The sequence below is a fragment of the Callithrix jacchus genome, chromosome 4, assembly GCF_049354715.1.
Source record: "Callithrix jacchus isolate 240 chromosome 4, calJac240_pri, whole genome shotgun sequence".
Classification (NCBI taxonomy): Eukaryota; Metazoa; Chordata; class Mammalia; order Primates; family Cebidae; genus Callithrix; species Callithrix jacchus.
The window spans coordinates 118,627,341-118,640,473 of record NC_133505.1 but is presented as its reverse complement, the minus strand read 5'-3'; the positions used below and the strand labels follow the sequence as shown (position 1 = coordinate 118,640,473).

The 13,133-nt window shown below is 42.5% G+C and overlaps 1 protein-coding gene and 1 pseudogene across 1 annotated transcript; one reads left to right on the top strand and one right to left on the bottom strand.

Annotated features, from left to right (window-relative positions):
* The first annotated feature begins 3,786 nt into the window (after positions 1-3,786).
* LOC100404383 (protein fem-1 homolog A-like) lies at positions 3,787-4,783 on the top strand (annotated as a pseudogene).
* A 5,189-nt stretch (positions 4,784-9,972) lies between these two features.
* RFPL4B (ret finger protein like 4B) lies at positions 9,973-12,013 on the bottom strand. The gene has a single exon (XM_054253668.2). It carries the CDS (start codon positions 11,936-11,938, stop codon positions 11,096-11,098), a length of 843 nt encoding a protein of 280 aa, XP_054109643.1. The 5' UTR covers positions 11,939-12,013; the 3' UTR covers positions 9,973-11,095.
* Between the last annotated feature and the right edge of the window lie 1,120 nt (positions 12,014-13,133).

Sequence of the window (13,133 nt, the reverse complement as noted above, 5' to 3'; positions counted from 1 at the left end):
ACTGGCACATTTTCAGTGGGGTAAACTGAAAACTTTAATCAGAGACGGAAAGTTTGATCATTTCCAAACAGTAGAACAGTCAAAGGGGAAAAGAGGTGAGCTCTGCTCTTTTAACTGAATTGTTCATGGTGGGAGAAGATATTACACTCTTATAAAAATTTCCTTATGGACTTCGTTTAGAATTATTTCCCATCATCTATTTGGATCTCCAGGGGGAGTCCTGCCTAGGGTGAATATTGACTTTGATGCCTATAAAATTTCTGAGTGGCTCTGTCTTTGGGGTTCTCAGCCCAGGAAACTTAACAGCACAGCAACAGCTTTTAGGATAAACAAATTTATCGCATTAGGCTTACAAAACTGGTCCATGCCCATGACGTCACCTACTCCTGAGACACCCTCTGGAACAAAGTTTTCACACCTCTGTAGAGCAGAGGCCTTAATACAAATGCTTATGGAAACCAGAGACCAATAAAAATGTCTTCCATTGACTGGTGATAGAAAATGGGGAGGGAAGCTGCAAAGCATTGTTCTTCCACATCTGTCTCACCTCCTGGCTTCCACCATACCAGACCTTAGGTGATCAAATCTTTCTATTTCTCAAGAGAAGTTTGTGGATTTGTAAGTTCGTTTAGTGTAGGTATGTCAGATGGGCAGAATGGGGTTGATCATGCCATCAATTCATGGCACATTGTTTCTTATTTTATTTTTATCTCCGTCCTAGACAATCCAATTTCTCTTCCCCTCCACAGGCTCCCAACCTAAAGTATTTAATATTTGTACGTTCAAGCCACCTTCAACATTTGTATTTATACGTGTGTGTGTGAATGTCTTTAAAATATCAACATTACTATTTGTGTACATGTAATTTACATAAATAGTACTAGACTACAAAAAGTATGTTTTTGAGACCTGTCCATGTGGCTAAATATCTACTTTGTTCATTTCTTGTGACTGCTGTATAATCTAAATTTAGCCTAATTATCCCCTGGTTCTTTGCTACCACAAATAATGCTGTGATAAACGTCTTCATAAATATCTCTGGTGTATGCTTGTGAGAATTTCTGTAGTGTTTAGGGTCTACAGAGTAATGAATCAATTCCACTAAGTACTGCTTTATTGCTTTCTAGGGTGACCATACCAGTCCATATCTCCCAGCAGTACACGGGATTTCTCATCTGCCCACAGTCCCACCAGCTTTTGATATCCAATGTTCTAATTTTTTGTGCTTCGGTAAGCAGTGTCTCAGAGTTTTAAGTTATATTTTGTTGATTAGAATGAAGCTAAACAATTCATCCTTGCATGTCATTTTTTAGCCATTAGGATAGGTCTTAATCATAATCCTTGATATTTTATATTGTCTTTTCCTTGCTTACTTACAAAAATTTATTTTGTTATTCTAAATATTAATTCTTTGTTGATAAATGTGCTATAGATCTTCTCTCAAACTGTCACCTATTCTAAGGTTTTTTTTCCTTTTCTTCAAGTGAAACCCCATTCCTAAATTTTTTATGTGGTATCCTTTATTATCCTTTACTAAGCACTGAATGGAAAGCTAAAATGCCACATTTCCAGACTTTAGAAGCTGAGAGTAGCCAGGTAGTTCATTTTGATGTAATGAAGTATATCTCTTTATAGTTTATACTTGAAAGATTCATTCATTTATTTATTTATGGTCCAAGGTCACTCTCTCTGATGGATTTATTTTACTATCTGTCTACATCCCCAATCACAAAGAATAATGTCTGCATTTTCTTCTATTGGCTTTACAGTTTTACATTTCAAATTTAATTTTTTAAATTTGCCTGTTTATCTAACTTAATTTTCCCTCCTATTCCATACTTTATATTCTGTGCAAGTCTGCCATCACTATTTATTAAGTAACTAATTTATTTTCCAAAGATCACATACTAAGTGTATTTCTGTGTATTTTTTTATTTCTATTGCTTTGAATAATAACAAACTCAGATAATTTTTCACCTTCATTACTCCTCACTTTCTAAATTAGCTTAGCTATTCATACACATTTATTCATCTATTCATCTGGAAATCAGCTAGTGAAGATGCAAACACAGAAAAAAAGTTTACTGGGATTTTAATTCAACTGCAACTGCCTTAGATATTTAAAATATTAAATTATCCCATCCATGAACATGATTTACCTCCAATGTTTTAATGTTTCTTTTATATATTTACTCATATAAGTATGATGCACTTAAAGGTAATTCCTAGATAAGTCATAGATTTTGTAACTGGGATTAATACTCAAAAGCACTTGAAATCACTTTTTCGCCTCTTTCCACAATGGAGGCCAGTTCTGGCCAAAGAGAGAAGGTACCTGTGAAGGGGCTTTCTTCCTCACCTCACATCCTCCAAGCAAAGCTTGATGAGAAGGCACCCACTGAAATCCACCTGACACTGAAGTCTTTTTATCAGTAATCTTTATAATTGATGCACTCGGCAAGATTCTGGCACTGAGATTTTCTTCAACCCAGTTTCTTCTGCAAAAGATTCTTAAGGGAAAGAAGTTAAAGGGAAAATGTATAGACACATCAGCCAACAGCAATGTTTTTTTCTTATTTGGACTTCAATTCAAACGTACACACTAGAAAAACCATGTGTAAGACAATTTAGGAAATGTGAACACTGGATGCTTGATATTATTAAGAAACTATATTTTTAGATGTGATAATGATATTTTGGTTATTTTTAAAGGGTTTGGTTCTCTAAGAGATATATATAGTGCATATGTAGAGGTGAAATGGTTCGGGGACTCCCTCAGATGGCGGCGGGGGAGACGTGATGGTTGTCACCAGCCAGCCCGTCCAGGCTTGATTCCACTGTCTAGGCGACCCCGGGCACCCAGACCACGGAACTCCGCCCCGCGGTGTACCAGGCCGCCCGCCACCGCAAGCTGCAGCTGCTCCAGAAGCTGTTCACAGGCCGCAACCCGGAAGGAGCTGGACAAGCTGACAGGCGTGGTGGCCGGCGCGAGGGACACCGCTGCTCATCCATCTACTCTATTTGTTGGAGAAAGTGGAGTGTACCTCCAGCCTGCTTCGGCCACCTGGACGTGGTGGGGTACCTGGTGGACTGGGGCGGCGCGAGGGTGGAGGCTGGCGGCTCGGGGCACTTCGACAGTGAGATGATCTAGGGCGCACCGCCGCTGTGGGCCGCCTCTGCCGCCGGCCACCTGGACATGGTGTGGAGCCTGCTGCGCCACAGGGCCTCGGCGAACCGCACCAGGCCCACCAACTCCATGCCCCTGCGCTCCGCCTGTGCCCACGTCCACTAGCAAGAACCAGACCGACCCGGAGGTGGCCACCCGCACGGCCACGTGTGTGTCGTGATCTCGTGCTACAAGGGTCACCGAGAGATCACCTGCTACTTGCTGGAGCAGGACGCCCAGGTGAACCGCGCAGTGCCAATGGCAACGCGGCCCTCCAAGACTGAGCGGCGTCCAGCAGCCTGGAGAGCCTGCTGCCGGGGTGCCAGACCTGCATGGGATGGCTAACGCAGGACCGCACTGCTGGTGCCAGCATGATGGGCCACACCAGCATCGTAGAGTTCCTCATCCAGGAGCAGCCTGGCCAGAAGCAGGACGCCGGGGGAGAGGCCCAGACAGGGTACGGCAAGAAGGGCCTCCACTACTAGCCAGGGGTACACGCAGCCTCAGGGGCTCCATGCTGCAGCTCCTCCGAAGGAACCACTGAACCGGGAGTCTTAGGAACTGCTCTCCCACCAGCCTGTAAGCTGCCGCGGAAACATTGGAATTTCTGGGAGCCACGTATGTGGAAAAGAAGCGAGATCTGTTTGGGATCCTTAAACACTGGGGATGAGCCACGGAGCTTCATCAGCAGTGAGGCGAGTACCTGCCCAAACCGGAACCGCAGAAGCTGGTCCTGGCCTACGGCTATTCCAAGGAGGTCAAAACCACCGCGGAGTTACATTTGTTACCGGGGCACGGTTTAGGAGAACTGTGGCAATTTCGAGCTCCTCGTCTGCCTGCATAAGTGCACGCTGGACATGCAGCAGGGCAACCTGGTGCCATCCTCTGAGCCCCATAACCACCTGCAGCTTTCTCTCCGCAGAACTCTTCCCTTAAGTGCTGCAGGATCCTGTGGCCAGTGGCAGCTTGGGCACACAAATCAGCTTTGCTGACTTCATGGGGGTTCTCATGAAAGGGGGCTGGCAAATGGAATGTTTCCCTGACCCAAGGAGCTGCAGCTGCCGGAGCCTGAAGACGCGGCCCAGTTCACCAAGGCGCCGGATATCATCCTCCACCTGCTCTGTTGGAGAAAGTGCAATGCACCCCTAGCCAGGAGCATCTGAAGCACCAGACCATCTACCGTCTGCTCAAGTGTGCGCCCAAGAGCAAGAACAGCTTCACCCCTCTGCACATGGCTGTAGGCAAGGACACCACAAATAAGGACCACAAATGTGAGCAGATGCGCCTCCCTGCAAGTGGCCAAAGTGCTGCTCAACTGCAGGCTGACCCAGACAGCAGGGACTTTGACAACAACACCTCGCTGTACATGGCAGCCAGGAGCAACTGCCCGGCAATCATGAAACCCCCGATCCAAGAAGCAGGGCCCACACGGATGCCACCAATGCCTTCAAGAAGATGGCCTATGAGCTGCTGGAGGAGAAGCGGCTGGCCAGCACCACGGAGCCCTTCAACTACATGACCCTGCAATGCCTTGCAGTTTGGGCCCTGAACAAGAACAAGATCCTCTACAAGGGCTTCATCCCAGAAGAGCTGGAGGCTTTCATCCAACTGCACTGACCTGCCCAGAGTGTCTGCACCCTCGCCTTTCCCTTCTCCTGCTGAGGGGAGAAATCATAAGGGCATGTAGCAGATGCCTGTTCTTGCCTCCCTCAGGCACAAATCAGGAAAAGGGCTCTTCTGCCTCCCGTCCCCTTTACCTGCACACAGAGGGAAAGAGTTAGAGCCTTTGGTGCTAGAAGCATTCAGGGTCATGTGCTAGGAGGACTGTCCTTCTCTAGGAGCATGCTCACTCATCTTGAGGTGGGAAAAGAAGCAAGAACTTCACATCCTGTCTTCCTGGGTTATGGAGGCCTTTGTCTTGTTACCTACAGGAAGAGACTGAAGCCATTGCCTTCCCTCCCTCCTAGAAACAAAAGAAGTTAAGAATGGGTTTGCATTCCCTTGCCCCTTGATGTGGCTAGATAACTTCAGCTACCAAATACAGTGTTAGGATTAGGAGCTCCCAAAGTTAGGGTTTGAAAGTCAAGGAGCAAAACCACCTCTCATTTCTTCCAGCATGATCACACTGTGCTCTCACACTGAGGAAGCCATAATCAGGTAGGCAGGGCTCTGCCCAGGGCAGCCTGCCACTTGAATAGCTTTTGGTTGGTTTGGTGTTCTGTTTATTTAATAAGTAGGCTGATTAGAAGCATTGCACAGAAGTTCTGAGATTTTACTGCCTTTTTTTGGTTGGTGGTGGATTTTTGTTTGTTTTTTATACTTTAAGTTGAATAAATGCCTCTTTGTTTAAAGAAAGTTGTTTGTTGGACTTCATAAGTGAATTTCAAGCAGTGAAGGTTCTGTGGTGCCAAAGATGCTAAGGCTATAGAGAGTGAGCTCTATCTTATGAAGAATTTGGTGAGCAAGATGAAAGTCCATGGTGTTGGTCCCTGAAATGTGGGTCACTATATATTTTTATAAAACTCTACTGCCTTTCACAGGTGATATGCTTTGGCTGTGTCCTCACCAAATCTCATCTTGAATTGTAGCTTCCCTAATCCCCACATGTCATGGGAGGGGCCTGGTGGGAGGTAATTGAATCACAGGGACAGTTTTCCCATGCTGTTTTTGTGAAAGTGAGTAAGTCTCAGGAGATCTGATGGTTTTATAAAGGGCAGTTCCCCCGCACATGCTGTCTTGCCTGCCACCATGTAAGATGAGTCTTTGCTCCTCCTTTGCCTTCGACTATGATTGAGAGATCTCCCCAGCCATGTAGAACTAAACTTTTTCTTCATAAATTACCCAGTCAGTCTTGGATATGTCTTTATTAACAGCATGATAACAGACTAGTGCAACAGGCCTCCCAATTTCTCATTCTCATTAAAAGAGAACTGTTTCCAAACAGGAAATCAGGTCAAGTACCAAAAAAATGACATCAAAGCCTTTGGCACCTAGTTCTTTTCTACCTAGCAAGAACTAGCACAGTGGGTTTGGGTCTGGGTTGCCAGCTTTCAAGTTAAAACTAAAGGCCATTCAGCCTTGCAAACCTCCCACATTCTCTCTTCTCCTTGTGGACATAACCATAGGTGGCCCAAGCCATTTTTTCAGCTTCTCTGAGGACAGAGATCCAGGTCTTCCCGAGAAAGTTCCTACTACAGTGTTAACGCCACAAATCCGCCAAGATGGTGAGTGTCAAAACCAACTTGCCACGTAAGGTTTGTACAAAGTCTCAGTTTCCAGTCATTTGCAGTAAAGTGCCGGTACTGCCAGAGGACCTGCCTCAGCAAGATTTTTCTCAAGAGCCAGACTCCATAAGCCCTGACAGGCAGGAGCAGATTCTCCACCTGTCTGAAGAGCTGCGAATCTCAGAAGGGAAGCCATTCTGGCTGCATCCTCCTCGTGGCAGCCACAGCCCAGCCCTCAGGAAAAGCAGTGACAATGGGTGCCCAGAAACGCCTGGTCCCTTGATAAAAACTAGGTCTCGTTTGGATTTGCAGTGTGCATTAGGAAATTATGTATTTATTTACAAGACAAAGTTTTAACTTAACTCAGCCATAGTGGGAAATGCCAACCCTGTCCCTTCCAAAACACAGAGCAAAGAAATTAGGCAGTTTAAATCGTGAGTCTCAGCACTGGTTTTCAGGTCATTAAAAATAAGATAATTGAAGAGAAAAAAAAAGAAATGATACAGTGGCTGGGATTCGCTTCAGAATAACCTTGAGACCACATGTTTATAATGATTGAGGTTGACTTATAAATGCATTGGTTGTTTATATGCTCTATTAAGTGTATGTCTAAAACTTTACAGTAAAAATCTCCCTATAGGAGAAAATACTGATTTTTTTCTATTATTTACTAAAAAGAGTCCAGATGCTTTTTCTAAATTTCAGAAATCAATATAAAACATATGGTTTTCCAGCTTTCCATTCTCAAAATTGTTATAAATTCAGTCTCTTTGGTACTTCTTTCTCATCATTCCAAGAGATGGTAACATGTTTTCTGGGCCTATGAACTTTAGCAGGCTTTGTTCACACCTGTAGATATATTTAGATACAGTATCAAGAAGCAGGCCAAGATGGAAATTCTCTGAATGTCACCAGTGTGCACTTTGAGTGGGGAATGGGGGGAGGCTCCAGGAGGAGGGAAGGGTTTGATTGCCAATAAGAAAATAAGGACTAGAAAGAAGGAATCTCAAAAGTTTTCAGCACAGTGCTGATGAAGACAATACTACCAGTTAGTTATTTATAATCACTACAGAGATCAGTCATAAACAGTTTCACTATGTAGCATTTTAAATATTGGACCCCATGCATTTATTAGCTGTTTTAAAAAGTCTGAAGCACAAAAGAAAATCCCAACCTGAGAAGCAGAGGTCCCAAAATATGCATATAGCATGTGAATTATTATAAATATTTATGAAAAATAAAGTATAAGAGGGAGAACTTTATCATAGAATGATAAGTGTTTGAAATGTCATCTTAAACAATAAAGACTAATTAAAATTAGTTTAATTTTATATTAGCTGTAACAAAGGTTAGATGATCATTGCAACTGAGTACAACTCCTTCAACTGAACAAACACCGAATCAAGTAATTTCTCAAACATAATTGGATAAAACCTCCAATCTAATTTATGGTTAACTTCAGTGGCAAAACCGTAAACAGGAGGCTTTTTGCATGAATGTTTCACTTTTTCCAAAGAATTTCTTTAGTCTTTGACACTTAAATAATTCTCTTAGAAAGAAATATAGATTAATTTTCACTTTGCTATAGATTTGGAAGGTCATCCACAAACCTATGCTCCCTAATGCAATTTCTCAAAAAGGAATGTCTGCACTTGTTGAGGAAGAACACTTACCGCGGCTAATCTGCCCACACTAAGAGCCCACAGATTCAGTAAAGAGTGGATCTTGCCGCTAATCCCAGAAGTTACTCCCTTATTACTGAGGAAAATAGAAACAATCTTCCAGAACCAAGAAAGGAGGCCATGGAACTGAGATGTTGCTTGAGTAACATGTCTCAGAATGTTACTTAAGTGTCTCACACTGATACCTGTGAATGTGAATTTTTCACATTTTCACCGGGGTGCAAATCTGAAAGTTGAAGTTTAAGATCACTGGTGCCCTTAAAGCAAACTATACCTGGGTGACTGTGGCAGGGGTGCCCAGGAGTCTCAGGCAGATGTTAGGGTGGTATAATGACTTGAGGATGAGAAGGAAGTGAGGCGAGCCCTAGTTGGTTTCTTGAGTACTGAAAAGAAAACTGGAAAAAAAAAGTGCCTGACTATTTTGAGATTGGAAATCTTAATACAGAAAACACAGAGAGTCAAATGTAAGCAAACACTCCTTAGACCAATTCAGAAAAGCTGGAACTGCTGAAATTAAAACCCTCACAGCTGAATCAGACCAGATTGTGAATGTTGACTGGATACTTGATTATATTAACAGATTATTCATTTTTATGTATAATAGCATCATAATTACATTTTCCTAAATACATTTCATTTAGAGATAGTCACAAGAATTTATGAATGAAATGATATGATGTGTGAGATTTGATCTTAAACAATCTGGGGGCAGGGAGTTGGCTATTGTTGCTATGATTGAAGCTGAGTGATAGGTACATGTGAATTCATTATACTAGTCTCTATTTTGTATCTTTAAAATTTTCCATTAAGAAAATACAACTGAGGCACATTTTATCTCTACTCTTTCATTACTGAAGCTGATCACAGAAAGGAAGGAGAAGGAAGCCAACGGCAAACGGTGAGACACTTGGAAGACACTCACCAAAGTTCTAATGGGCAGAGCTGAGGACAAGGCAAAATAAAAAGCATTTTTAAGGCTGCCCAACAGGCCTTCAGAAATCTTGGTACAATAGAACGGGAGTCAGGAATAAGTTCAAAGGTAGGCAGAACACGAAAAATCTAACAGTGGCTGAAAACAGAAAGGTTTATTCCTTTTTTAAGTTTTGTTTTTAATTGACAAATAATAAATGTATATATTTGTGGGGTACTGTGTGATGTTCTGATACATGTATGCACTGTGGAATGATCAAATCAGGCTAATATATTCACCACCTCAAATATTTAGAATTTATTTTCGCTGAGGTATAGGATACTTTTTTTAAGTTTTAAGTTCAGGGGTACATGCACAGGTTTGTTATCCAGGTAAAGTAGCCTCATGGGGTTTCTTTATCACATTAATGAAGTTAGACGTAAGCGTCCCAGGGCTGTCAGAGTGGCTGTGTAGCCCTCAGGGATACTTGTAGCCTTCAGTGGTGTAGGCTGATTTCAGTTCACTGTTCTCCCAGACCCTTGGGCAGCCCCTCATCCCTGTGGCCCAATCATCTGCACTCCATGTGGCAGGGGTGCAGGAAGAGACCAAAAAGTAGGCAAGGAGGAAAAACCAGCTATCCCTTAAGGGAGGTTCCTAGAAGCCCCTATTCTAAGGGCTGAGACCAGGCTGCATGCAGCATCTATACGTACATTTTAGAGGCACAACAGAATCTGCCACCTATGCGAAGCAACAGCATTCCACCAAATTCTAAGCCAATATTTGTAGGCTGTCCAACGACAGTAACCTCTTATGGGGCAGAAAACTTTTTTATTTGCTTTCTATAGAAGAGCAGGGCCTGACAAGAGCCTTTGTCAGAAAGTTCTAAATCCCAATGTTAAGGAGAACAAACATTTTGGCGATTACAATAAGCAGTCAGTTTCTTTATTTTATTTTTTTAACAATGTACTCTATTTAACAATGTACCCAACAGTGTATAAGTGTTCCTTCTTCTCCACGACCTCACCAGCATCTGTCATTTTTTGATGTTTTAATAATGGCCATTCTGACTGGTGTGAGATGGTACTTCATTGTGGTTTCGATTTCCGTTTCTCTAATAATCGGTAATGTTGAGCTTATTCTCATATGATTGTCGGCCACATGTATGTATTCTTCAGAAAAGCTTCTGTTAGTGTCTCTTGTCACCTTTTTCTTTTTTTTTTTTTTGAGACGGAGTTTCACTGTTGTTACCCAGGCTGGAGTGCAATGGCATGATCTCGGCTCACCGCAACCTCCGCCTTCTGGGTTCAAGCAGTTCTCCTGCCTCAGCCTCCCGAGTAGCTGGGACTACAGGCACGCACCACCATGCCCAGCTAATTTTTGAATTTTTAGTAGAGACAGGGTTTCACCTTGTTGACCAGGATGGTGTCAATCTTTTGACCTCATGATCCCTCTTGTCACTTTTTAATAAAGTTGTTTGGTTTTTTTCTTGGAAACCTAAGTTCCTTTTAGATGCTGGATATCAGACCTTTGTCATATGCATAGCTTGCAAAAATTCGTTCTCATTCTCTAAGTTGTCTGTTTACTCGCTTGGTAGTTTGCTTTGCTGTGCAGAAGCTCTTTAGTTTAATTATATCCCGTTTGTCAATTTTTGCTTTTGTTGCAATTGCTTATGGCATCTTTGTCATGAAATCTTTGCCCCCATGCCTATGTCCTGAATACTATTGCTTAGGTTGTTTTCCAAGGTTTTTACAATTCGGGGTTTGACATTTAATTATTTCATCTATCTTGAGTCGATTTTTGTATGTGACGTAAGGAATGGTCTGGTTTTGATCTTCTGCATATGGCCAGCCAGTTATCCCAGCACTGTATACTGAAAAAGGAATCCTTTCTCCACTGCTTGCTTTTGTCAGGTTTGTCAAGGATAAAATAGTTGTGGATATGAGGTCTTGTTTCTGGGTTCTCTAATCTGTTCCACTGGTCTATATATCTGTTTTTGTACCAGTACCATGCTGTTTTGGTACTGATACAAACTATACTACTGTAGCCTTGTAGTGTATGAAGTTGGGTATTGTGATGTCTCCAGCTTTGTTTTTTTTGTTTTGGATTGCCTTGACTATGCAGGTTCACCTCTTAACAAGCTCCTAGGAAGGACTGATTTTCTCAGGGGACAGATGGTCAGGACAGTGCCATTTTCTCCTCTCAGCAGCTCAAGACAGAAGAATGGACGCAAAGGCTTTAAAGAGGAGACAGAATTGTGTGTATAAACGTGGGCATTATTTTCAACATCAAAAAACTGGATTTCTTCCAAGTCAACATCCAGGAAAATTCCCACACAGCAAAGGCCAGGGCTTGCAGGAATTTTCTTCAGGTTGGTATTAGTACGGATTGCTCCTGCCTCCTTGCTAATGATCCAGAAGCCACGCTCAGGGGATAAATCACTGCTCTTTCTGTCAGCCAATTCCTTGCAGATGCCAAGGGACCACGACTTCACCTCTCCCACTTTAACCTCCCAGTAATGTTGGCCGGAGGAGAAGCAGGGAGTACCCAGGACACAGGTCAGCAGCCTCCAATCTTTTGTCAGGTCGTGGTGGATCGTCCTACACTGAGCACTTCTCAGATCATTGGAGAAGACAAGGTGGGAGCTGGCAGTGGCTGCATCCAGGGTCACATCCTCCCAGTAATGCTGGAGCTCCTTCCTCATGTGCAGAGTTTTCTTAAATATGGAATCATGCTGCTTGGTGAAAAGTGCTATGGCTCTCACTTGCCATTCTTCCAAAGAAGGTGCCTCCACCATTACTCGACACAAGGGGCACATCACTTTCAAATCATGGGTTTCTAGCATCCAGTTCTGAATGCAGTCAAAGCAGAAAATGTGTGCACAGGAGAGAGAAATGGGACCAGAGAAAAAATCCAGGCAAATTGGACAGGTCAACTCTGCTTGCAGTTTCTGGGCCATGGTCCTTGAGGGTTAACTCCTTAGCCCTGAAGTAAACTGAAATGATCCTTTATTGGCTTCTGAAAGCACTTGGGAGCCCTCAGTACACAATCCACTCTTCAGTAGTCTAAATCCAAAATAAAGTATATAAATTAATTCGTTATAAGCATAAATAATAAATAAATTATATTATTTAATAAATTTATCAACTATACAGCCATAAAAAACAATGAGTTCGTGTCCTTTGTAGGGACATGGATGAACCTGGAAACCATCATTCTCAGCAAACTGACACAAGAACAGAAAATCAAACACCACATGTTCTCACTCATAGGCGGGTGTTGAACAATGAGAACACATGGACACAGGGAGAGAAGCATCACACACTGGTGTCTGTGGCAGGGAACTAGGGGAGAGACAGCAGGGGGTGGGGAGTTTGGGAGGGATAACATGGGGAGAAATGCCAGATAAAGGTGATGGGGAGGAAGGCAGCAAACCACATTGCCATGTATGTACCAATGCAGCAATCTTGCAGGTTCTTCACATGTACCCCAAAACCTAAAATGCAATAAAATATATATTTAAAAAAAAGAAAAAAGAAATTAATGAATAACAAAAATTAAGTAACAGTTCTGTAGTTTTGTATAAAAGTGACACTAAATTGCTAGAGAATCATAGTAATACAAGTTCACGCAAAGAGTGACCTAAGGTTCATACACAAAAATTTAAAATGCAGTGTTAGAGTTAAATGTGAAGAAAGTTCCACGACACAAGACAAAACTAGCTCTTCTTCCTCTAAAGTACGATAGTTAAAGGCATCAGGGAAAAAAAACAGTTAGTGGCCAAAGGCAGAATAGGATATTGGAAACAGCTTAAACAGAAGGTACAAGTTACCTTGACTTGGAGACTTCCAGTAGAAGTCTTGAAGATTGGAAGCCTGCGCCACTACAGACATCTGCTGCTCTCTGAGCTTCAGCACAGATAAGCGAGACTGTTTATACTTCCTGGAAAACATTCTCCAGCCAATCAGTCAGAGACTCCGCCCTAAAGATTGTATCACCCTATTCTGAGTAAACTCATCAACCCACCCTTCAGTTTGTGATGATGACATTAAAGTACAATTAAAATTTTATAGCAAAAAAAATCAAAATTTCTAAAGAGCTCTCTGTATTAGAGTCAATCTACTGCCATCTGGTCTTGTCTCTAATTTCAAGTT